The sequence below is a fragment of the Motacilla alba genome, chromosome 3 (genome assembly GCF_015832195.1).
Source record: "Motacilla alba alba isolate MOTALB_02 chromosome 3, Motacilla_alba_V1.0_pri, whole genome shotgun sequence".
In the NCBI taxonomy this organism is placed as follows: Eukaryota; Metazoa; Chordata; class Aves; order Passeriformes; family Motacillidae; genus Motacilla; species Motacilla alba.
In genome coordinates, this window is record NC_052018.1 from 56959176 (window position 1) to 56985126 (window position 25951).

The 25951-nt window shown below is 42.4% G+C and overlaps 1 protein-coding gene across 1 annotated transcript in view; it reads right to left on the bottom strand.

The window, feature by feature from the left end:
• IGF2R (insulin like growth factor 2 receptor) overlaps nt 1-20938 on the bottom strand; it is a 57028-nt gene extending 36090 nt beyond the window's left edge. The window contains exons 1-10 of the mRNA XM_038131362.1: nt 20781-20938; nt 12971-13104; nt 7618-7742; nt 5860-5958; nt 5328-5457; nt 4185-4305; nt 2974-3091; nt 1284-1446; nt 944-1124; nt 99-202 (exon numbers count right to left, since the gene is read on the bottom strand). Of these exons, the coding sequence (XP_037987290.1) occupies nt 99-202; nt 944-1124; nt 1284-1446; nt 2974-3091; nt 4185-4305; nt 5328-5457; nt 5860-5958; nt 7618-7742; nt 12971-13104; nt 20781-20884 (1279 nt within the window). The 5' untranslated portion in view covers nt 20885-20938. The remainder of the gene's footprint in view (nt 1-98; nt 203-943; nt 1125-1283; nt 1447-2973; nt 3092-4184; nt 4306-5327; nt 5458-5859; nt 5959-7617; nt 7743-12970; nt 13105-20780) is intronic.
• Between the last annotated feature and the right edge of the window lie 5013 nt (nt 20939-25951).

The window sequence follows — 25951 nt, forward strand, 5'->3', positions numbered from 1 at the left end:
AGCTGTGGCTCAAAGCAAGCATTCATTTGAGCATAAGGTCTACTAGCAAGCACGGGAGTCAAGCCCTCAGCAGAGCTGTCAGAGCTTGTTAAACTCACCTGCTGTTTCATTGCACTCGAAGTTTATGACAGTCATTCTCTGAAAGCCGGAACTACATGCATCCCCATTCGGATAAATTAAAGTGAGATCCCCATCAGAGTATCTGTGTAAGAAGTCAGTTTTAGATAGAAATATAGGGTCAGACAATCACACAGTGTTCTTCACATAACCGAAGTCACATTCTTGTTCAATTATTAATTGTCTCACTCCAAGGGAAAACAAATGCTAATTCAAGATCAATAATGACATTTTTACAGCAACAAAGGCTTGCATCCACTGATTTTTCTGATCACTTTTCATTAATTTCCATAGAAATTAAAGACTGCTCTAAAGCTCCCCTAGGTATGGTGGAATATCTATTCCCACTAGTTTATTGTGTGGCTGTTTCTGCAAGAGGAAGAAGTCACACTTCCTGGAAGATCAGTGCAACAAACCTGTCACAGACAATGGAAGATCATATCCACATGAATTAATCTCTGCTTTACAATCTCATGCAAACTATTATCCCTATATGCATATGCCACTTGGGAATCAGCTTCTTGTGATGCTGCTTTACACGTAAAACATGCAAAAAGGAGGACAACAGGCGGTGCACCACAATCTGCAATTGGGACAACAAAGTCAGTGGAAGTCTTCCTGTCTAGCCAATGGCCTCTGCCAACCCCGCTGTCTCCTCTGTTTGCTACTGCTATCCTGCTATACTGTTACAGTTTTTCTGACCAAAAAGTGACCAAAAATGCTTGCATTTTGTATCAATTGTTGATTACGTGACAAGTAAGTAAGCATCAAAGCAAGGAAACTGACCAATCAGACCAGTCAGCAGGGCTGAAGAGCATTTACACACCTTAGGGTTTGGTTCACAAATCTTCCTGCCACTTTTTGCTGGTTATTCGAAAGTTTTACTTGGCAAGATGAAACGTATCCTGTATCATCCTTGCAGTTACCTGCAGTGGTTTTCCCACATACATTCAAGTAATAGTAATACTCCTCTTTGTCATCTTTGGCTGCATATGGTGTGACATATTCTGAATGAATTAAAAAAAAAAAAAGTGTTTTAACACATATCAGGACAGACATGAAACTCCAAATATCAACATAGGACATTTCTTCTGTCCCTAAATAAGGAAATGCAAAAGTGGCTAGCAAAAACCACAAAAACAAACAAAAAAACATACTGAGCTTACCTGAAAACTGATTAAGTGGGCTTAAATCAATAGAGATATCATGTTGCTCATTAGTCAGACGACAGTTCTTACTCTCCAGGTAATCCCTGTGACAGGCATACTCAGTAACCCACTCAATTTCATACCGGCAGTTTGTTTTTGCTGTAAGTTTGGGACCTGCACTCTAAAACAGAAGTGATCAGAAATTAAATTATAAGTAGACTTACTTGAAATATAATCTTGAAAGCAACAGTGTCACATTCCTCTAAGATCAGTAACAACTACTCCACCTCTAAATTACTTAAGATATATCAACATTGTTTCTGGCCTCAAAGAAGTAGGTGTTGGGAAGAAATAAAACATGACTCATAAATGATGTAGCAAACTATTACAAGTCTAAGCAGAAGTAAAGCATCAGACATTAGGAGAAGGACAGCAAAAGTAATAGTGCTTTTAAAAGTACTTTTCCTTAATGTGCTGCAAAAAGCAAAGATGTGAACCCAAATGGATTAAGCTTGCATTGTGTTTGCCTCAGAGAAGTCCTCAACACAGGAAATAGAGGTCAAATGGTCTCTGAAGGCAAAGCAGACTTTTAGACACTGGTGTTTTAGCAACTTTGATTCCCTTGGTCCAAATCAAAATAGAGATATTTGAGAACTCTTTAGCCAAAAATTCTGTCAGATGAATTTTCCGTGGTGATATATTTTTGCACGTCTGGGAGAGCAATAGTCTTGGTTTTCCTCACTTTAAAGTGAAGCACTAGAAATTCAAATTGTTTCATAAATCTGTATTTCTACCATCCACTGGAACAACTGGCAGATACACAGGTGTGAGGCAGGTTACAGGCACAAGTATCACCAGTAATACTACTCATCCCACAAGAGTGCATAGCTATAGCAAGGTAGTACAAAGTGACAGTACAAAAGAGCCAGGTTTATTTCTGCAGCAACAAGAGTGAAGTGCAGTACCTATCTAGGTCATATGAGGGACTAGACATTAAACCAAAAATTAGCCAGACAAGAGCTCCCTCTTCACTAACCTGCAATGAAAAGCATCACTATATGAAATGGCAGAGTATTAGCAATTGCCCAGTTCAAGGAGTGTAGGTTGTTGAAATTACCCAGCATTACTTTGAAATGACCATCCCATTGCATTCAAGTTAGGCTAAAACACTGTCCTGCACAAACTGACTTGCTGCTGAACGCTACAGATTTTACTTGAAGTTAAAAAGAATTCATGAGCCTGCTTAGTAAATGACAGACTTCTTGCCATGCAATGGCACGTACTAGCTACTTTTTCTTCACCAAGGAAGAAGGGATTAATAAAGAAACAAAGTAACAGGCAACAGCTATAAGCATGCCCAGTCTGAGTGGAGAGGAAGAGTGCTCAGTAGCAAGCAAAGCTCTGTGCCAATGTGCCCAGGATTAACTATACACTAAGTCCATCCTATGCTTAGAGATAAGCCTTGAACCCATAAAGGGACAACCAAATTCACCAATACAAGAGACAACACACTCCTAAGGAAATTCCACTCAGGTTCTTGTTATTTCTTAAGTTCTAGAAGACTTTAAGAGTACATCTAGAATCTCACACTCTACACAAGCTACAAGCCAGGAATACTTATGCTTTCCTCAAGTCTGAATAAAAATAAATAATAAACCACAAAAGTTAAATATCAACCAGATAACAGAAACTAAAACATTGAAGTTACCTCTTCTCCCCTCTTTGATGGGCAAACAAAAGTGATTGTCACTGCTGGATTGTGGCCTAGGCAGAAGCCTGGCCTTTCTTCGTCATGCTTGTATTGTCTCTCATAACTCAATACAAGCCTAGAAATAGAAAACAACAAACCAAAAACATAGTTAAGACATCACACTCTACAGAAGAAGGATATTCTTGAAATGCTCAATCTTTGCTAAACACTCCAACAGAATATACCAATGTAGCCCTGCTCCTGAAAGCAACTTTTAGGGAGATCCTCATTCCTTTAAGAGTTAATTAAAAATAAAAATTAAAATAGTCCCAGCAAAATTACTTAATACAGTATCTTCTGGTTCCCTACTGAAGACTATGCTGAATGCCTTGTGACTCATATTGTAGCAAGAATTTAGCTGATAATCACAGGAACACAGGATAATCGCAGTTTTGCTCTCAAAATTACTGCTGGAGAGCAGATGTGGCAAATGTGCTCGCAACTTTTGAAAGCAGTACCCACTCAGTTTTTGCCTGTACTTTATCACCTCTCTACATATAAACTCTTTCCATTCTGCCCCCCAGAATTAACAGCAAAATGAACACTTGGGAAATTGACAGGAGCAAGGCAAATGGGTCAGATCAGGTGAAGCAGGAGAAGGAGAATAAAACATGGTCATTATCTGACAGGGAGACAAATAGCAAAATGTCTTGGATGAGAGAGCAGGATGATCATAACCTCCCAGCTATACATTATTATTCTATGAAGTTTAACAGGCAGAAGACAACAGCTCCCAGAGCAGTGACATTCTGGCTTCAGATTAGCCACACCACAGAAAGGCAATATCTGGTCCTATTCCCAATTTTTAAAGTACTCCTGGGGAGTAGAGTGAGCCAAATGCACTTAGCCTGTGGGCCCTCAGACAGTAGACAGACAGAACCAAATCTTACCCTACTGCTTGTGGGCCAAGGACACTAGCCACCCTTGCTTCTATAAGTTCTGCAATTCCGTAAAAAGGAGTCTCTCACAACAAAGGAGAAAATTTGATCTGTTATGGCAGTACTAAGACAGGCTGCTCTGACAGTATTTTTGAATCGCTTTCTGCTAATGCTTCAACACTAAAGAGATATTAATGTTAAGTTGCAGGAGACTCATCTGTTACCAAGAGTGTTGTTTCCAGGCCAGATGACTGAAGTGCCCACAGAAGTATAACCACAAAAACTGCGTACCTGTCTTTGTCTTGAAGCTTCAGCTGCTCCTTTGGATGGCCAACATCATACGCCAGACCATCATGTAACAAGCAAGCAGCACTGCCAACAGGGCACTTTCTGGCCTCTCCACTTGAACTTCCTGGTTATAGCACATAGAAAAGAAGTTATGGGAGTCAGTCTCTAAGCTCTGCTCTACCTGAAACATCTTACCATTTCATCTTGGGTTCTTCTAAAAATGGTTCTAAAAAACAGGCTACATTAGAATGTAAAACTGACAAGACAAAACCTGCAGTGCTTGTGGTAATTCGTGCTGCCCTGGTTGGGGACAGAAAATTCATCCTTCCTGACACAACAGCTGCAGCTAGTTGCTAGTACTGCTGCTGGATTCACAGGGCTTTGAAAACTTCCAAAAGTGTGCCAAGTATTTCTTTTTTTTCCTACAACCAAGTCAGGGGTAACTCCTCCTTACTCCTCCCCTTCTTTGTTTCTTATTAATCATCTAATTCAAAGCTGTCAGCAAAAAGTTTCACACTACTGAGATGTTTAAAAGAATAGACCTCTCACTAAAACTACAACCATTAAACCCTTACCAGGGGCACAAAACACACATTTAACTACTAAGTAAAAATCGCAGTGGGAGTATACAGCTAAACTAACCTTTTCAGCAAGTTTTAAATCTGTGTTTTTGCTAGTTTAATTCCTTACACATACAGCTCTCAACTGAGAGTGAAGTGCTTGCTATGCACCAGTACTTAGGCAAGCACCTAAACAGTGCTTAGATGCACTTAGATGCTTTAGATGCATCTCAGGACATTCATCAGGAACTGGGCAACAACCTGAAGTCCAAAGAAATAAACTTGGAGCACATGAAGCCCTTTGAACAATATTGGTCCTATTTGGCAGCAAACAAACAGAGATACAAGACAAGCTGCCCTCTCCCACTTAGAAAAAGTGACTTAAACTGTACTAACAGTACTTGCACATCCAGAAGGGGCATATCTCTGAACACCTCAATACTTGGAGAGTAGGGAGTTCAAAATAATTATCTATGTCTTGAAATACTGATCTCTGGACATAGGACAACTTTAATGGAGACAAGAGCAAAGAAACACATTACAAGAAATTTACACACTGAAAGGTGAAATAAACAACCATTCAAACCTATATCCCTGCAGACGTTTATGAACAAAGAATCATCATCAGAATCATCCACCAAGTAGTGTCCTGAAACTTGGATGAGAGGATTCAAGTCATGTTTCTTGTGATCTTCATCAAACACATAGCAAGGAACCTAGAACAACAACAAAAAAATTACATGCAAACCACACTACACAAGTAGGGGGAAGTTATGAACAGGCATATATGAAACCCAGTCAGTATGTGGTAAAGTTTTTTTACTTCTGGAAGCTCAAAGCTAGACATGCTGAATAAAATGAAGCATCCACAGTTAGACTCATTTGCTCCAGCTTTTCTTAAAAGTTTTGCTATAAACAACTACCCAATGCACATAAAAGGTTCAAGAGTTATTTAAAATTCTCAGCTCCACCAACTTCCAACATTTATGCTTTACATACGTGTGAAAAACATAGGTTTATGGAGGTTGTTCGGATTAATCTGGGGTGGGGGCAGGTAATTAGAGTAAAATTGTCACATATGTGAAGAGTAACTTCTGCATGGATAGTATATAGATTACCTCTTTCACAGGTTTAAACAAGTCTTTCTTGCAAGCCACAAAGGTCCTCCATTCAAAATAGTGCACACACTCGGTTGCAGTCACAAATTCAGGGGTACCCTATTTTAAGTAAGAAAAAATAATGCTTTGAAAAACAGATGGGTTTTATTTTACATCTGTAGACATTAAGAAGTTTATTCAAGAGATTAAGAAAAACAGAATACAGCACATCAATGAACAAGGGCATACAGTTTCTTAATGGCACTTGTTAACAGCAAGATTGTTATATAACAGCTTTGTTGGGCCACTCAGGAAGATGCAGGATGCCAAATCCATGGCCTGCATCAATACTCAACATATCCAGTCCTAATATGCAGTAACTGTATTCCATCTTTTAGAAGTGCTCACTATGCCAACTGATAATGACAGAAGCACCAGTCATATCTGCTTACTAGAAAGGAAGACACCAATAGAAATGTATATAAATAGGTTAACACAGTGGGACAGTGCATGGTTTATCAGTTTCCTTTTATCCTACAGAAACAACTGATTAGCAGCCTCTTCTGCTACACAGAATATCCCTGACCTGAGCTGCCTATTTTTATAGGCTCATGTTGTACACATTTGTACATATTTCAAGATGGCAGTTCTGCCATGGTTCAGGACTGGATGTTCAACTGAATTTCTCTCAGTGAAAACACAACAATTTTTCAGTTGGCTCTCCATCACCTCAGCTAGAAGTAGTTTAGCACACAAACCGATTCCCTCTCTCATTTAACCCTGCCATAAAAAGGGACGAAACAAGTTGTTCCAGACACTATTACAAAATCCTTTCACTATGTCACAAGATGAACAGGTATTAGAACTAAGCTAACCAGAAGAAGCTTGAAGATCAGTATGATCTGGTGTTACAGTTGAAGTTGAGCAATAATTTTAAATTTAGTTTAAAGAGTCATCTGCTGAAACAGAACAAGAAGCATTTAAGTCTCTGCTGCACTGGCACCTTGTTTGAAATGGCTAGATTTCCAAGAAGGGGTGTGCAATAGCACTGTCAGTGCAAAGAGCAGCACCAATAAATACCTCTCCCGGATACACAAATATGGGAGCTGATCACAGTCCGTAGTGAGCTCTCCTATCTGTTAAGTGTGTGGAGTGTGTAACTCCAAAAGCACTTTGAAGCGAATTGCATACACACAGGCCCCTAGAAACTTTTCGGGGATCTCCAATCACACTTCAAACACATTCTCACAAACAATTATTTCCTCAGAAGCCCAGCTGGCTGTGTAAGCACTGTTAGTTCAACAATGTGCAGACCAAGCCTAAGGCTTACTGCTGTCAACTATGCTGCCCCACAACAGAGGTCAGCCATTTTCTTCAATAGTGTTCTATTAAACAGTCCTGCCAGATTCACAGCTAAGGCACAGCCAACAATTAAACAACTGCTCGCACTGTTATGGTACCCTGCACACTGTTGACTCATTCCTCCATATTAAGCTTATTAAATACTACAATGCCAACCATGTAGAAACATTAAAGACAAAGAAGAGCCCATAACCAGAGCTAAGCTGCAGACCTGCAACAATTTTCTGCCAGGACTGAATTTTGAAAGCCACGATGAATTATGACTTTTAACTTAACAGTAAAACAGAATTGGCTCTTCTTTAAGCTGTGAAGCTCAGTAATCAGTACATCCAAAAGTATAGCAAGTCTCTTTAAAAAGAAAAAGTCAGAACTACTTGTCATTTCCATTGAAGATAACCGCACTTTGTTTAGACTTACCAGTGTCTTCCCACACAAGAAGTTAATATTGCTTTGAATTTGGTGTTCACTGCCTTGCTGCAAGCAGTTACGTGTAGTGTTGAACTCCAGAAGACTTCCCGAAACTTTTTGAAATGCTAAGTCACCTAGGGTTTAAAAATGAGAAGGTGAGGGAAAAAAGAGAGTGTTATAATACAACATGTTCACAGAAGCTCAACAGACAGGATCTATTTTCAACCACTGAGCAGCACAAGACATTCCAGTGCACTTGACGACAGTACAACTAAAGATCTTTGTGGATTTTCTGATTTGGAAGATCAGATCCAAGTTAAGATAGTATTTGACTCTCTAGTCACACTTAAACTTTCTTAAAGGTTTTAGCAAATACTTTTTAAAATAAAACTACAACAGCAGGTGCTACTACAATCCAGTCACCTCCTTAGGAACAAGGAAAGCTGTTACCAACTAGTTTCAATCACAATTCACTCCTTCCTCCTACGAGTTTCTATTTATCAGTTTCTCAGCCTTTATACCATTTATATTAATAGCATCAGCACAAGATGAGAGAGAGTCTATCATAGAATGGTTTTTGTTTAGAAGGTACCCCTCTGCAATAAGCAGGGACATCTTCAACTCTATCAGAGTTGCTCAGAGCCCTGTTCAGCCTGACCTTGAACATTTTCAGGATGGGGCATCTGCAACCTCTCTGGACAACTTGTTCCACTGCCTCACCACCATCATCACTAAGAAATTTATTCTAGTCTGAACCTTCTATCTAGTCTGAATCTACCCTCCTTTGGTTTAAAATTATTACCTCTTGTTCTGTAACTACAGGCCCTGCTAAGTTCTCATTTTTCTTAAAAGCCTCCTATAAGCATTGGAATGCTGCAATAAGGTTTCCTGGGAGTCTTCTCTTCCCCAAGCTAACCAACCTCAACTCTCTCACTCTGTCTTCATAGGAGAGGTGCTCCAGCCCTGTGAGCATTTTTGTGACCCTCCTCTGGACCTGCTCCAACAGGTGCATGTCCTTCCTGTGCCAAGGACCCCAAAACTGGATGCAGCAGCCCAGGTGTGGTCTCATCAGAGGGAAAGGAGGGGCACAATCACCTCCATCCGCCTGCTGGCCAAATTGGTTTTGATACAGCTGGCTTTCTGGGTTGCAGGTGCACATTACTGGCCCCACTTAATCTTTAATCTACTTAATGAAGAACACACTGGTGCCCATGCACCGGCACTCTCTGCAGACAAACCCAGCACAGATGCACTGCCTCAGTGCAAATCCCCCGCATCCCCCATCCCCTTTAGCACAGCTCACATGCTGCATGACAAGTAGGGGCAGTGCTCTGTCACTGCACATTCTTCTCCTCCCCAGCACTTGACATGAAGGGGAAAGGTGGAGCACATTTCAAGTCACACTGAGCACCAGCTCAGACCACTGAAATGTTCCTGCTCAAGCCCATTTTGGTTAATATTAAACACCAACCACTTTTAGACCTTACATGTTAACACCAGCCTGTTTTGTTTTCTATTTTTAAAGAAGTAGATTTTAATTCTGCAATGAGTTTGAACTATAGAAAATGCAATAAAGTGTGAGCATGGATCACCTTCCCCCTTTCAATTTTAGTATATGGCTACACTAGGGGGAAAGCAAGTCAAATCTGTAATCATTGCAGATAGCAGCTTTGAACCTAGGCCAAATGTTGTTTCATTTTAAAAAACACACTTGTAGGAACTTGGATGAGCCTGTTACCTCCTCGCTTAAGGCAAGGAAAACTACACTGCACCCCCATAATACAGCCTAGAGAACAGAAGGGGAGCAGAAGCCAAAAAACTGCGCAGAAAGATCATACACGTGGTTTGTGCCTTTTTTATTTCCTGTATTATCAAAAGGCCATCTTCAGGTTCTACAGCTTCCAGCACTGATGCTAGCAAAAGTGCCATGCAGTTGTCAAACCTAAGAGCTACATACTGTTTTGAGAGCAAGAGCGTTACTTATCACATGATTCCTTAGAAGATACTGTCAAAGTGTCCTCTTTTCCTCCACAGATTAGCAAAGGAAGCCAACACAATTTTCTAGGCAGGAGATGTATATAGTAACAATATGCACGTGACTTAAAACCTCTCCAGTTATAAATGTATAGAGCTACAAGCTCCCATTTAGCAGGGAACTTATGGCAGCACCATCTGAGGACTTCGTGCTCTGTAAGCACTAGCTTCTCTCTGTGCTAAAAACACAGTACATTGTGTTAAAGGCACTTCTGAGCTGATTCCAATTTTCTCAGGTAAAGTAACAGTCAAGAAAAAACAAGTTCAGCCAGTAAATCTTGTTTACTACAGGCCAACACGTAGGTTCTCTTCCCCCTTACATGCTTAAAATTAGTTTGGGAACTTGCTAGAAGTATTACTAAGTCTCTTCAGTGGCACACGCCTCATCACACCCTTGCTCACAGGGCAAGGAATATCAGCCCCTCACATGATCAGCTTCCTTCCACAGCTGCAACCACTTTTACTGTAGCATCAAGCTCCCTCTATGATCATCACTCATGTTTCTTCATGCCTTCAGATATGCTGCTTCCACAAAGCAACACATCACAAATCAGCTAGTACTGTTCACAGAAATTAGCACCAAATACTTCATATTACACAGTTGCACTAAATCAGTACCAAAGGCACTGTCCACAACATTTTCTGTTCATTGACTCCATTTGTTTAGCTACTTAGAAGGAAAAAGGCAATCATGGAAGATATCTAATCAGTTGTCCAGAAGAAAGTGGCATTTAGATGGCAGCTATCATTTCATGTCCACTCATCCCACAGCAGCTGGACAAAGTGCACATTCCACCATCAGACTAAGAGACACTAAAACTAATAGCTCCATTTTCTAGCAGCAGTCCAAGTGCATGGCACATGAGGCACTAGGCATCATGGTAAGCTGAAAAGTTAAATGTCATTTCCATCCTCACTGATGTTCATGAACTAAACATTTGCCTATCCTCGAAAACTTCTAGGATTAATCAATAAAAGCACAGAGGAGAGGCCTTTGGGGTCTCCATGCAAACCCTGGTATGTCACTGACACAGTTAAGATTAGCCACAAGGCTTGCCTGGCATACAGGCTGATTACTGCCAGAGAGCATATGGCCCAAACACCCCTCAAAGCTGGGAGCAACAAACAGTCCTACAGCTGTCATCCTTGCACAGCTAATATTTAAAAAACAAAACAATGTTTGCATTGCATTTTTTTTCTGAAAGAATGAAGAAGAGAACTGATTAAGCCCATATTTGAAGAAAGCTTACTACTTAACAAAATTTATCAGTTGACAAACTGCCCTTCTTCCCCCAAATAAATGTCCTTCATCGGCCCACAGCTTTGGCATACAGGTAACCTCATGCCATCTGGATTGCTTGAAGACAAGCAAATGATTTAGCTTGTTTAGGTAACCAGGAGTCTACACCTGCCTAGACCTGGATCAGAGAGATTCCTCTTTTCTCACTAGAAGCAATTTTTTTTGTTTTGTTTTTTAACAAACAAGTTTGATAGCCCATTAGCATGATCTAAACTCAGTGTGATGGTGATGAAGCTTCAAGGCATTTAGAAGCATGAGCAAGAACAAAACTTGGACAATTCGACCAATAGAAAAAAACAAAATTCAATGACAATGTTAACTGCTCACCTTGTTTTCACACTTTATGGCAGGGTAGTTAAAAACATATCCCACTTGAACAAGATTCATGGCTTAACCTTTGAAAGTCATTTCAAATTGCCTTGGCAAGACCACAGTATATCTGTTGCTAAATTCTCTTCCACTCAGAAGCATGGAGACATTCAGGAACTCAAGGTTTGCATACAGAGGAATATTTGATACTGTTCAGTTACCACCCAGCTCTGTTCACCCTTCCTCTCTCCACAAGAAGTGTGGAACAAAACCTACACAAGGCTCTAGTTCTCACACTTCCCTGTGAAGAACAGACTTCCTCAATCTCGCTCCACCTGCCACATTCCAGTCTCACCCAAAGCAGCATGTTAAAACAGACGCTCAGATGCTGCTTTCTTTTCTAACCCACAGGCAACTGAAGCTTCAACAGCATATGAGCTGAGACCTCCATCAGCAGGAAATAAAAATGCGTTTCATTCCTAAAATGTACAACAAGAATAACAGCATCAAGCGCTCTAACATGCCATACTCCTCAGAGAAGATCCTAAACTACATGCACTTGCAGTTTGAATACAAATGCAATCTAACCAGTCATCCCAGAGAAGTCTAGAGCCTGAATATACCTTTATTCATGCACTCAGTGATTCTGTAAGCCTGGGTCCCAACATTAACAGTTTGTTTGAAAAGCACTCCCCGACCATAGACTGAAACCAAAGTACCTCTACTGTTAATAGAGAGGTGTGGGGAGAATGGAAGCTGACTAGCTGCTGTGCACTGGCATACAGATGAGAAACACCTTCCTCCTCACCACATTCTGGCAGTTCAAGCTCAAGCAATTCAATGAAGAATCATAGCTTCTTCTAAGGGCTGTCTGCCAATGGCTGGCAAGATTGGCAAGTGTGTTAAATCAGACTTCAGATCTGCAGATACTATGAAGCAGTCTGAAGAGATATTGCTCTCCAGAACACTATTACTTTATTCTATTAGAAGTTACAGTCAACTATGAGAAAGCCTCTTGAACAGTACTCATCTATTATTGTCTCATTAGCCAAAATACAAAAGCAACCTTGAAAGTGACAAACATCCATGAAAATAAATCACATGAACTCATGAAAAAATACTGTTCAGAGCACAAGGTGCTTCTGACTGATGAAATCAGGTGTACATGTAGAGGAATATGTCAGTTTCATATTTAGATCAGCATGCACAAGTGAGCCTCTCCTCAGAATACCAAGGACATCTGTGAACTACTGAAGCTGACACCAGATTTCACAAGTGTAACCACAACCAGAGAAGCGCATGTAATTAACTTCCTTTCTGTGTGGAACAACTTGAGGATGACACCCCCAGACACTTAGCAATACTCCCAAGATTGCATTACAAAGAGTAACCCGCCTCTGAACAAAGACCTGACATTACATCAGGCTAGGCTGAGTACACTTCAGAGCTGTAACTCAAGCTCTATCCTGTGTTCAGCATTAACAAAGAGGTGCACAATCCATACCCTGCCACAGGTAGATGCACTTATTGTCTCGGAGGTAGCCTTGCATACTTTCACACTAGATTACAGTTAACTAGAGCATAAGATACATTTCACTGTCCCATAAAGTCATTATCTACAATCAGATCATGTTTTACCAAATCTCCCTAGTTTGCAACAGTTATAAGACCATCCATTACTATGGTTCTGATCTACCTACAAGACACTTACATACTTACCTACAGACAGATGGGTATTCGTCTTGATGTCATATGCACAGACTGCACTTGCCGTTCCACACTCTTCAATACCAGAACAGAAATTTATTTTATAAAGCACCTCTTTGTCTGCATCGATTGCTTCCCAAGTGTAACTGAAAAGACAAAAATGCCTGTCAGTTGGTATTCAAATTGTCTGAATTGCATCCCATCTAGATACCAGTCCCTGAAATAACCAAGTTAAAGGCTAAGAGCACCACTAACTTAAATTCTTATTCATGTTCTATATTTGTAAATGCCAGAAATAATTGCTATTTTGTTGGGACCAAGAGCAGAACAGATTTAACCACATGTGGAATGCAACATCAAGTCCATTTTTCCCTGTCTTGAACACCCAATTATTCTTCCCCATCAAATCTCTGTGAAGGCCATCCTGACAAAGGATCATCACCTGTGATATGTTATCCTTGACAGCCTGATAAATTTCTCAGATCACTTCGGCAGGCTGGACACTACTGCACCTTAGTGTTCTGCCCAACAACAGTGGCAGAAGCCCTAAGTCTAAGTGGAATAAAGCAGTACAGTCCCCCAGCTTCAGGGTCAAAATTGGGGTTGAGAGTCTTACAGTATTCAGACCAAAAGATGCTAACAGTTCTTATTAGGGCCTAGCTGCACCTTTAAGCATTACATATACATCAAAAGCTGGAAACCAAGCAGAGCTATCCTTAAGACACTTAGTGGAAGATCACACTACCTAGCTACAGGCCTATCAGAAAGCCAGCTGTCTAAAACGTGGAAAAAGGAACATGAAGTTCAGGTTAAATACAACAAGGAATAAATCTGAGTAACAACAGAAAAAAATCAAATGCAGCACAGTTCAGAGGCAGAGCAAGGATTCCCTCCCCTCACAGCAGGCAGTATGACTGCAGTGAAATGTGGTCAGTTGCATGACACAGCACTGCTCAGTTTTGAGGTAGGCCCAGGTCATCTAGTTTAGAGCCAGCAGCTCTTTAGACAGCCTGGCTTACTATCGGGGTGCTCTGGCCAAGCTCTGTTTAAAAAGCACAACTCAATAAATGTTTGCTGTCACCTTGGCTCAGCTATCCCTCTTCTGGTACTGGCAGCAGCCTGCATCTTCTGGACACTTGATTTGTGCAACAGAACACATTCCTCAGCTGCCTTTCTATTCCAAGTGGAAACTTCAGTAGGATTAATCCACACTCATCAACACATCAGAAAACTGAGGATGCCACAGTGACTTATTAGGGATTCCTGTTATTTAAAACTCAAACAAAATTTAGTGCGCCCATCTGACCCACAGAAGCATTTTGTCTTAATGTACAAATCTCAGTTGATAAGAAGCTTCACCCATCAGGTTTGTTTACCTTAATCTCTAGGTCATATGTGTTGCACCACTCAGCATTATCATGCTCCAGATCCCTCCAGGAGGAGAAACCATGCCTGTTCAGCTCTGAACTCCAGGTCTTGGATGAGAAAGGGGCGACAACAGCTCGGCTACTTTACTTTGAATTTTAAATCCTCTGAGAATTCCTCTCAAACTCAGTGCATCCCATATCTAATCAAAGAGCCAGCAGTAAGATATCACATACTTCTCCATTTTAATTACTGACTACAGTGCTCTTGGATTCCCTGTACTATAGCAGAACTACTGTTCAATTCAGACTGCTGATGGCTGGAACAAGTTAGGAACAAATACAAGAGCGTCCTCTGTGAACTGAAAAAACAAAGAAAATCTTTATACATTAGAATAATAGTATATTTGAGGCTTTATAGCCTAATATAAGGGTCAAAAATAACTTGCTAGGTATTGAGTCATACCCCAAACATCAATAAAAGTATGTATTCAAGGACTGTGTCTCAATCCTAGACAAATACTTGCCGTTATTCTTTCCTCATAAGCAGACAGACCTAACCTTTTACAATCATACTGATTAGTTCTCCTGGCTAGTCTGTTGCATTTCTGAAGTGGATAAAGGCAATATCAATGGAGGAGGAGGATGAGAATTTAGCTACAGTAAAGAATAACCAAGGTTCAGCAATGGCATAAAGCTTCTCAACACACACACACAAAAAAAAAAAAAAAGAAGTTAGAAGAACCTGACTATCTTCAAGAGCTCTGAAAAACAGCAAGAGATTAAAAGCAAAGTTGGTTTTACATCCAGGAGAAAATGCATTTCAATCCAAATCAAATTTCTTCACAATGAAGCTCCAGAAAGTTAGCACTTCTTGAATTGAGAACTGAAAATTTCTGAAGGGCTCCAGTACTCTTTTTTTTTTTTTTTTGACTGGTTTTGGAAGATGACAAAAAGGTAATATATAATAATCAGGCACAACGTTTTTGATCAAGCTGGGATGTTCTTCAGTGTGCTGTTGGTTTTTATAGAGACCTTGCAAGCTAAAATCTATTTGTGAATGGAACAAGAATTTAAGTCCTTCACACAACAGAATTATCACTCTGAGATTAAGGTTTTGCTTTTCCAATTCCATGTTATGAAAGAGAGGAAATCAGCATCTTCAAGTCAGTTGACCCACAGGCCAGAAACAAAACAGAAACAAGATGTGCAGCTTACAGAACAGAAGCAAGGCAGCCACTGAAGCCAGACCTTCCCTTCGCCCTGTAACAGGCCCCTGGGCAGGGAAGGTTGAGGAATCCTTCAAAACAGTCTTCACAAAAGAAATATGAAATCCAATGTTCAATCATGTTCCAAACCACAACTTTGGAGGAACATAGAAGTGAAAATCTAGTGCAGTTTCAGAGTAGTATTACTTTCACGGATGTTACAGAGACTTCTGGTTTTTTCTAATGTCTGGGAGAAGCAAGGTGGGATTTATTTATTGTGAGTAACAGCAGCCCAGATGTACCCTAAGCAGCTGTTCTCAGAGAGATGCAAAGTACTTTCACAGTAAAAGCAAGAATTATTTCTCACACGAGTAAGACTCCAGGCATTAAATCAGTACCTGGGAATAGTTTGAAGTTGCATGTGCTCTACTTTCCAGTAAGATACAAGCTGACCTCTGTACTGCAATCCGTAATGAAAACAATCTGTTGGCAACCACATTGCCCATCCTGACCATGTGAGTCACATGGACTGGCTTCCTCCAGCCTGCTCAGGACTCACCTCCACCAGTGGTGATGCCTGATGTAATCACCTCTTTGCCAGGGCCAGACGAAGTTATCTTGTTTGAAGGGCTTAAGCTACCCTGCTTCAATGCAGTTGAGCTAGTTTAGGGAGCTGTTATATCAGCACCTTCAAAAAGCAACAGCCACGATCGTGGGATGGGGTGTGATGCATCCTCTGATCCAGGGGGCTCAGTAAAGATGCCATTTCACAGATTTAACCATTCAAACAGCCATTTCTGGAGCAGTTCAAGGTCAGGGCTCAAACATGCTGTCTGCCCTAAAAAAACTGTCCAACAGTTATTTTTGCTGAAACCACAACATGACACTTGTTTTCTGATAAACCCAACTGCGAACTATCCCACAACTAAGGGATGAAACATACACCCACGTCAATCCCCCCAGGGCAGGCTCTCCTGTCTCCTGCCAGTGTTACTGGCCCAAGCACCTGACACAAACTGGGCCCAGGGGCTGTCCTCTCTCCAAATTAACTCAGCAAAAACAACAGGTGCATGTGCATGTGTGTGGAGGGGGGACTGAGCCTGGCCAGTTCTGGCTCACGGTGGTTTCTGGCCATGCACCAGCAGCAGGAGGCACAGAAGGAGGCAGGGCCAGCTCAGACCACTGTCAAAAGCAGTTGTGCAAGCAAGGTCCAAACGAATTATTGGGAATAACCCTGCCAGCAGGACAGCCTTTCCAGCTACCTAGCATTATTCTTGAGACACTGAAGCAATCATATGAAAAAGAAAATTAATCTACTTTTTGGCAAGCTGCAACATCAAACAAATCTGCTTTGTTTAACAAATCAAAGAAGCAATATGAAAAAATAACATGAGAAAGGGAAAAGCAAGCCTAGTTTACTTTGTGATGAGAAGCTGAGGCACTGAAGTCAAGCAAGGCGCCAAAGGGTAACTCCTGTCACGGCAAGTGCATCCCAATACCAGAACCACTTTGAGGCCTGAGCGCTAGGGAGCCACTTCAAATCAGCAGAGCACCAGAGAGACTACTGCCACCAATCTCCAACAATAGTTCAAGCTTTTTGGCTCTCAAACTGTCACCCAAGGGATGGCTGCTGGGAAGAACAGCGCACCCTGCTCCAAACGGCTGTAAAGCACAGTCGCAAAGAATCATGTGTTTCCTCTCGGGGGAATGCACTGAAATAGCTCCTTTTGCTGAGGGGGTGTTATACAGACGACCTGGCACAGAGACAAGGCAACCCACGACCACAGAGCTGGAAAGCACATCCACATGTGATTATGCAGCCGCATGATTTTGTGCCCAGATGCTTCTCAGCTATTAGAACACTGCAGAGATTAAACGAGTACCCAAAGCTCTTTACCAGCAGTTTCAACCAGCACAATCTCGGGCAGACAAGATCAGGAACAATTTCCAGGATGGCCACTGTAAATTTGAAGCTTGCAGCTCACTTGCCACAGAAATCACTATTAGATTTGACTCCCTTTTCACACAAATGTGTACAGTAAAGAAATCTCTGTGTCAAGACAAGCTCTCCTTACAGAAAATGAGAGCTTGAACGGCAGAAAGTACAGTCATCACTATGCCTCAAGAGCTTTTTAATGCATCCCTACCCATGCATAATTCTGCTCCAGCTCACCCGTCCCCTTTTCCAGCTACCACGCACACTGCGTATCTTCAGGCAAGTTTTCTTGCGTGTGCATCATGCATGACAGCCTCACAGCTACACTACACGCTCTCCTGCTTTTTGCATCCAGAAGACATTTGGTCTTTCATGCTGCATGCTAAACCACATCTACTACACCATTTCACAGAATGCTTACAAAAAGGGGTAGCAACCTGAAGTTTAAGTATGCAAGAGCTATAGGAGGTGGCTCATGTGCTGAGAAATCGCATTCAGGCACTCCAGTGGCAGCTTCCCAGGCACGTGACACAACCATTCACATCGGTATATAAGTCCAGTAATATCTTATTTATGACATCTCCCATTTAAATATGTCAAAGCACTTAATAGAGGTGAATGAGTGCAACCAAAGGTCACCTCTCTGTACTCAGTGCGTGCTTCTTCACCAAGGCCATGCTTGGGCTTTCAAGCAGCACAGATGAGCACAGCTGTGGTTTCACAACAAAGGCGGAAAAGACAGTGTTTTGAATGAGCAGAAGTGTAGGTACAGTCAGCTGTAGGAGTTGCGTTATTAAAAACTACACATTTAACATAAAATAGAATTGACTTACAACCCCAAAATTTGGAGTCTCTGTAATAGCAATCCTGTGTTGTACAGCAGTTTGAGATTCCCTTACATCCACAAGCAAAAAATCATTGAAGTTATGCACCAGTTCCTATCCTTGCAAGGGGGCAAAAACATCATCAGTCATTAAATCACCTCTATCCAACACAGATTTTCAGGCAAAACAGCCCACAGAGGAGGTAGTTTGTATTTATTGCTCTACCATCACACTCAAAACATATTCTGCTTCTTTTTTTTTCCAGAAAGAAAGAAAAATTACACAGCAACTTTTGCAATGTTATGTACAAGGTGAACCAAAACTGTCAAGATTTCTTTTGAAGTAGATGGACTTAAATAACATGTCACAAAATAAACTCTGACACCAGAATTTTTCCTGCATCATAACTTGAAAGATATAAGAGGAAGAATTAAGACTGGGAGAGACCAAACTGGCCAGTAACTTCCTATATCCAACCAGTTCCCTGTACTCTTTCCCAGGTACTCATACTGCAGCAATCCTGGAGAAACCTCTACACAGAAGATAAAAAAGAATTCCAATTGCAAGTCACATGACAGCCACAGTCAGCTGTCGGAGCACACAAGAACAAAGGAGAAAGCATAACAAAATCAGTGACTGAAGCCATGCCATTAGACAAAGTTTCCAAGAATGAAAGCTTTTCTTCTTTGCCGAGACCATCCAAGCATAGCAGCACACAAACCAAACAATGAAAAGCTCCAACTCAAGTTTAAGTAGCCTCATGCCGCAGTTCTTGCGCAAAACAGTTTTGACATCTTTCCTCCTCCCTGCAAAACAGCTTTCCTACTCTGACTTAAAGGAGAGCCAGTGCCTCTTCTAATCCCCAGTAATTTCCTTCTTTGCCCACCTTCTGACACACACACACACCAGACGCAACAGCGGCTGCAGTTTCACCAGCCCTATTACAGCACACAAGACCCAGGACGCTGTTTTCTTAACAGCTGTTAAGAATAAATAAAAATAAAAACCTTGTTTTAAGCCAGTACAAAAATAGATTGGTCAGGGACTTGTCCTGCACACCGACATTGTGACTTTTGGCTGAGAAATCCACCAGTAGTGTGCTTGCATTGCCGGCATCATTCCACACTTGGTATAGTTTTTTGGCAATTGTACCCAAGAAGAAACTTCACCACTGAACTCCATGGGGGCTTCCCACACACCAGAGCACAAGTTCTTATTTTTTCTTTTACCCATCATGGATTACTGGACATAAAGCCTTCAAAGCAGTTTCTTCCCCACCATGGCACAACAGCAAATACATGTTTTTGAAGCAGTCCATCTTAAAAGGAAACCTGCTGATTGTGCTATCTACGTGCAAATTATTTCCACTTGGCAGTAACAAAATGAAACCAGCTGAAGTAATTTGCATCCAAAATGAGACTGCATGTCTCTCCATAGCACTCTCAAATATTCCTCTAGTCACAGACACACAACAAAGGCAAGAAAAAAACAAAAACAAACAAAACAAAAAAAACAAACAAACAAAAAAAAAAAAAAACCCACCACCACCAAAAATCACTCATCAAAATAGCTAAATTCCCTCCAAAAGCTACACAATAGTTTCTTATTTCTGTCTCAATTCTGCAGTTAGGGTGGTCATCTGACAAAACCACAAAACCAATGTGCCACCCTTATGGGTTATTCTTGCAAACCAACCCACTTCCCCACCCCCCCCCCCTTTTTTTTCCTCATTTAACAGTATCATATCCCAGATTCTGCCAGGTGGAGAGCCCATTCCCTCCAGGCATCCAAGCTCTGCCCTTAGTGCTACATTCACCCTGCTACACTGGTGCCTTAGCAGTGACACCGGTTGGAATAATGTGCTCTTGTATGTACCCTGCATATTCTGGCTAAATAATTAAGAAATTAAGACTGGCAAGATATTGGTGCTATTTTAAATTCGCGGCTGAAACTGGAGCAGAAAAATGCCAAGACATGAATCACGGTGACATTTCCACGTGCTAAGTTTCCCAAAGCTTTCTTAACTCACCTGTAAATAACCGAATGGCACATGGTGATATCCCTAGCGAGAAGCCAACTCTCAAGTGACATCCCTTCCAAACCGACAACACTTCGTGTTTTTCAGACTAGACCGACCACAGGCGCCTTGCACAGCGCAAGTCTACTCATCCTCTCACCCGCAGATTTCCTGCCTATGCAGAGTTCCACGCAGAGAGGTCCCGCAGGGCAGCGGCCCCTCAGCCGCCCCTCCGGGCTCCCTTCGCCATGGACCAGCCTCGGCCTCACGCCCGGGGACGCGGCCGCCGCTTCCCCCAAAGCTCCCCGGCCTGACCCTTCCCGGGACGGGCGTCCAGTAGCCCAGGGGACCGTGCCCGCGCTCCCGCGGAGGGCAGGAACGGCACGGGCACCAAGATACACCCCCCCCCGCTCAGCGTACCCCCCGGTACGGCCCCTCTCCAGCGGCCCCACCGCGTCCCAGCGGCCGCCCACCTGCACAGGTCCTGGTAGGAGTCGGGGAGCGCGGCGGCGGCCGCCCCGGCGGGCGGGAGCAGCGCCAGGAGGGCGCCGAGCAGCAGCGAGGCCATGGGCGCCATGGGCCGGGCTGCCCCGGGACGTCAGGCGGCGCCGCCGCCGCGTCATGTGACCGCCGCGCGCCCCCCGCCCCGGTCATGTGGCCGCCGCCATGCGCGGGCACGGCGCTCACGTGATGCGCGCCCCCCTCACCCCGGCCCGTGCGGTGACACCGGGATACCGGGATACCGGGATACCGGCACACCGGGACACCGGCGCCCCTGCCTCCGGCGCTGCTGTCCGGCCGGCTGAGGAGCGCAGGGGCTCGGCCCGCGGGGCGCGCTGCCAGTGGGTTGCGGTGTCCCGGAGCGTGTCCTGCGGAGAGCGGCAAAGATGAAGGGACCGGAGCGAGTCTTGACAAGGACAGGCTGAGGGAGCTGGGCCTGGAGAAGAGACCTCGTCAATGTCCATAGGTGTCCTAAGGGGGTGTGCCATGAGGGTGCTTCCAGGCTCTCCTGGTGGTGCCCAGCAATAGGACAAGCGGCAGCGGGCAGGAACTGATGCACAGGAAGATCCCGCTGAACATGAGCAAGAACTTCTTTACTGTGCGGGTAGCCGCTGTGAAAAATGCGTATTTTATGATTAGCTTTCCGCAAATGTTAAAATGAATATTGTGTGTGTTATGTTAAAAAGTCATGCTGTATTAATTTTGTTAACTAGTGTGTTAAATATAGTTTTAGGTTATAACATAACGTTATAATACAAACTATGCTATGCAAGATACTTTTTTTTAAAGAAAGGACTTGCACCAGATGGCAGCCACAGGACACCCAAATCTTTCAGAGAAAGATAATTTATTGCTCCATTATCAGCTGAAAACGAACTTCTTCCCACCTCACTCAGACATGAAGACGTTGGTAGAATTAGAGGAAGAAGTTGACACTGACCAGACAGAATCCTTTGTTTGAATGGAATTTATGCACCATGTATGATGTGTATGACTATGCAACAGGCAATTGTTTTTAAGGGTTAATCCTTTGTTAAGGTGGTTCCTTTTTTGGGCTTATTTTGCCCAGAAAAGGCACCCGGACTGTCCATAACTCTTTGTTCTTATTGTCTCGTATTGTCCTAGTCTCAATTGTTCAGATTTTTATTACTGTAATTATATTGCTACTTTTATAACCTTTTTTTTTACTGTTAAACTTTTAAATTTTTAAAACTAAGTGATTGGCGTTTTTTCACAGCCACGCACTGCAGCAGGTTGCCCAGAGAGGTTGTGGAGTCTCCCTCACTGGAGGTTCCCTCACTGGAATCACCTGTACACAATCCTGTGCCATGTGCCCTGGGACCACCCTACTTGAGCGGGGAGGTGACCCACTGTGGTCCCTTCTGACCTGAACCACTCTGTGATTCCGTGGCTTGGTGGTTGAGTCAAAGAAATAATGCTTGGGAAGCATTAAGTGGAGTTGTAAATAAGTTATTCAAAATGTACAGTGAAATCTTGTGAGAGATCAGGAAACAAAACCCATTAGGGATGAAGGCTGAGGAGGCAATGACAGTGGTTAGTTGTCTGGCTGCAAGAATTTTTCCTGCAGCAGGGAAGCTGGTGTGGTGTGGAAATTACCCCCATTTCAAGCAGAGGGCAGGAGGGGAGGCTTGCACAAGGCAGCAGCAGCCTTGTCAGCAGGGAGTGGAACACACACTGTCCTACCTCCACTGCCTCCTGGCCTACACAGAAAAACCATCCAGCCTGGAGTTTGCATCATTATTTCCAGGATTTAGCAAATTTTGACTGCAACGTAAAGATTCAAAAGAGGGAATTAATTAGCAGTAAATTTTTATGAAAGTGCAGTTAAGAAGAAAAGCACCTTTGAGAGTGGTAAGAGGCATAAGGGTGGGAGAGAGAAAGAAAAAGTTACATTCATTAAACAGACAGCTGTCTAGTGTGAAGAAATCCTGTTCTCTAATTATGAATACTTTCCAAAAGCAATTTGCAAAAAAAAAAAAAAAAAAAAAAAGCATAAAAGGCCTAAAACTGAAATATTTTTTTTGCCCCATTCCCTAGCATCCATGAGAATGAGGCAGCATTGAAGATCTGCCTCTCAGGCAGTTCAGCGCGGTTCCAGGCTGCCGTGATCTCCTTTTGCTCTCTTTTCTCTCAGGTACAGCCCACCTCTCTGGTAGCATTAGCTCTGCAGCAGGGCAGGCGGCTGCCTGAAGATGCTGCTCTGGCTGAAAGCTGACATACTATTCTGAGTGTTTTGTGCAGGTTTGCTGCTGAACCTGTCACCTGACGTATTTGGCTCACTGCATATCTGCACAAACACCACCAGCAGCAGCTCCAGGAGGGGCAGAGGAACTGCAGAAAAAGAATTAGTAAAAGGGACTGAGTAAATGCTATTGTCCTCTACAGTTTTCTGCTACAATATGATGGATTATTGTCAGTTCTTTGTCTTTTGTTTTAACCTTCAGTGTGTTCCTGAAAGTTCCAAATCTGATTACCCAAGAATCCCTGTTGTCTGCTTTTATGACTCCAGCCTGTATAGTTTAAAGAGAAGCTTGATGACACCAACTCGAAGGCTCAAAAAGACAAAAGCAGTTGACAAAAAGAATACCAGGTCTGTTATTTCTGGGCTTATGTTTCTTAAACTTTGCTGCTCTGCTGTTAGGACTGGCATCACTCACTTTACACAGAGCAGTGCCAATAGAAAAGACTTGGTGGAAATCATGTCTCTGTTTACCAATTTGAATTAAAAATGTATCAGCCAGGAAGTTCACTGCAGACAGCAGAGCAGGCAGACATTCTGTAGCTGCTGATCTTATTAGCTACCCAGGTTTCTGCAACTAGGGCTTTATCCCTGAAATTTTCTTTGTGTAGGTTTAAGTACCTGAGTGACTCCACTGAAAGCAATGTGACATCTCACCTTGTAACATTAAGAATACATACAAATATTGCAGAGTCAGGGCCTGGCAGTGCAGAAACAGTTAATTTCAGTTATCTGGTAGGAGCTAACTCAAAGTTGTTTACTGATAAAAGAATGAAGAAGTTTAGAGTGCCTTTCTTCACTCTTTGTACTGCTATGAACGCTTAGGCCTCTGTATTTGCGCAAGACTTCAGAGCAGTTTCTTTGCATACAGAGGAAAGTATGTGAACAGCTATCTAGCAAGAAGGAAAGAAATTGTAATACCTGGAAGAAAAATCCTAGTTGGAAATGAAAAGGAACAGACCAGAAATTCTTCTTTCATCTGCTATGCTAGTACATAAGCATAAACCTAGCAATAAACCAATGATGCAACACAGCAAGGGTGCAGAAATACTGAAATACACAATGTAAGTGCAAATACCTTTAAAATAAAATGAAGTAAAAGTTTGCAAGTAAGTTCCAATCATGTGACTGTTTCCATTTACTACCTATTTTTCTTAGCCTTTATTATCTGGTGGATGCAGCAGTTCTCTCAAGATTCATGGATATTCTGCCATGCTTAAAGCTAGCTTCATGCAATAGAAATTGTCGGGACCTATGTATCAGTCATTTTTGTATCCTAAACTATATTTTGCAAATAGCCCATAGGAATATGCCATTCTGTGTATGGTTTATAAATAATAAAGTAAATATTTACCTCCCATGCTTAATCATACTGGCATCTCAGCTAACCATGTACCATGACTGAGTGTTAAAATATTCTGAAATTATATAATTGTCTTAATCTTACCTTTTCCTCTCCCTCGGGAGAAGTTCAGCACGATGGCTGCATATGGCTGCATATGGCTGCATTATGTGGCGTAAACCCCAGTACACCTGAAAGTCTTGCTGCAATTTCCATGTTGTGGATGGTTTTCAGTAGGCACAGTATCATGAATAAGTGATGGACACACAGGTCCTCCAGGATTCTTCTTTTCATCTTGCCAGGTGTCAAATGTCGCATCATTTTTTTTCTTCTGACTCACAGTCTTGCTTTGTGTGGCCACCATCAGCTGTGCAGGTCAGGCTGGCTGAGACGCAGCTCAATTTTACTGCTACTGTCTCAGTTCCCTTTAACACTCACATCTGATCTCTGGGTTTTTTTTCAGTAATAGGAACAAATAGATTTTCAGCATCCAGAGCTGTTATTCCCACATTTTATTGTGGGAAATTCCTTCTCCTGTGAGGTCTGGACAGTTTCTTTCTGTCTGTCTGTAAGCTACATTATGTTGAAGTAATTACTTTTATACTTCATGGAAAAGTATATTACTTTTATACTTCGTGGAAACTTCATAAGGCTCTTCCATGCGCAGTTTTCAGAAAGCACAGATGTGCCACTCACTGAGTAGTTTCTTTTTCTTCCCGGTTCTCTTGCTTGCTATTCTATACTTCAGTCTTCTAATATTACTCCCATTGCCATTACTTCTAAGTGCTCCTTATTCTTTTTGCTGCTTGTTTCTAATGCCTCCTGCCTTCTGTTCTACGTCTACTCTCCTTAGCATTTTTAAAGGCAAGCTCTCGATAAGAGCTACCTTCTGATTTGTTGTGATGAGTTATCCTCCTTTATAACAATTGAGGAAAACAGTCCCTGATGACCTTGTTTTGCAGACTTAGGTTTAGGCTTCCCAATGCAGTTAGGGAGATAATTAATGACATTTCCTAATCTAGATGGTACTGTTCAATGATACTGTAAAAGAACGTCAGCTTTGTCTGAGCACTTTGACTTTATGTGAAGTCTTTGCCTTGTTGGGAAAGTCCTTACGTGCTGTACTTGGTGTTTGCACTGAAAAGAACACTGTTTTGTGCTGTGGCTCAGAAGGTTAGTGTTGATAATATAGAGATGTTTTGGTTAGTGCTGAGCAGGGCTCACACAGCATCAAGGTCTTTTCTGCCTCTCACCCCCCCACCACCACTGAGAGGGCTGGGGGTGTACAGGGGGCTGGGAGGGGACACAGCCGGGACAGCCAAGCCCAAGTGACTACAGGAGTATCTCACACCACACAGCATCATGCTCATGATGTGGAGCTGGGGGAAGAAGGAGGAAGGGGGGATGTTTGGGGTGACAGTGTTTGTCTTCCCTAGTCACTGTTGTACAAGATGAAGCCCAGCTTTCCTGGGGATGGCTGAGCACCTGCCTGCCTGTGGGCAGCAGTGAATGAATGCCTTGTTCACTTTGCTTATGGCATG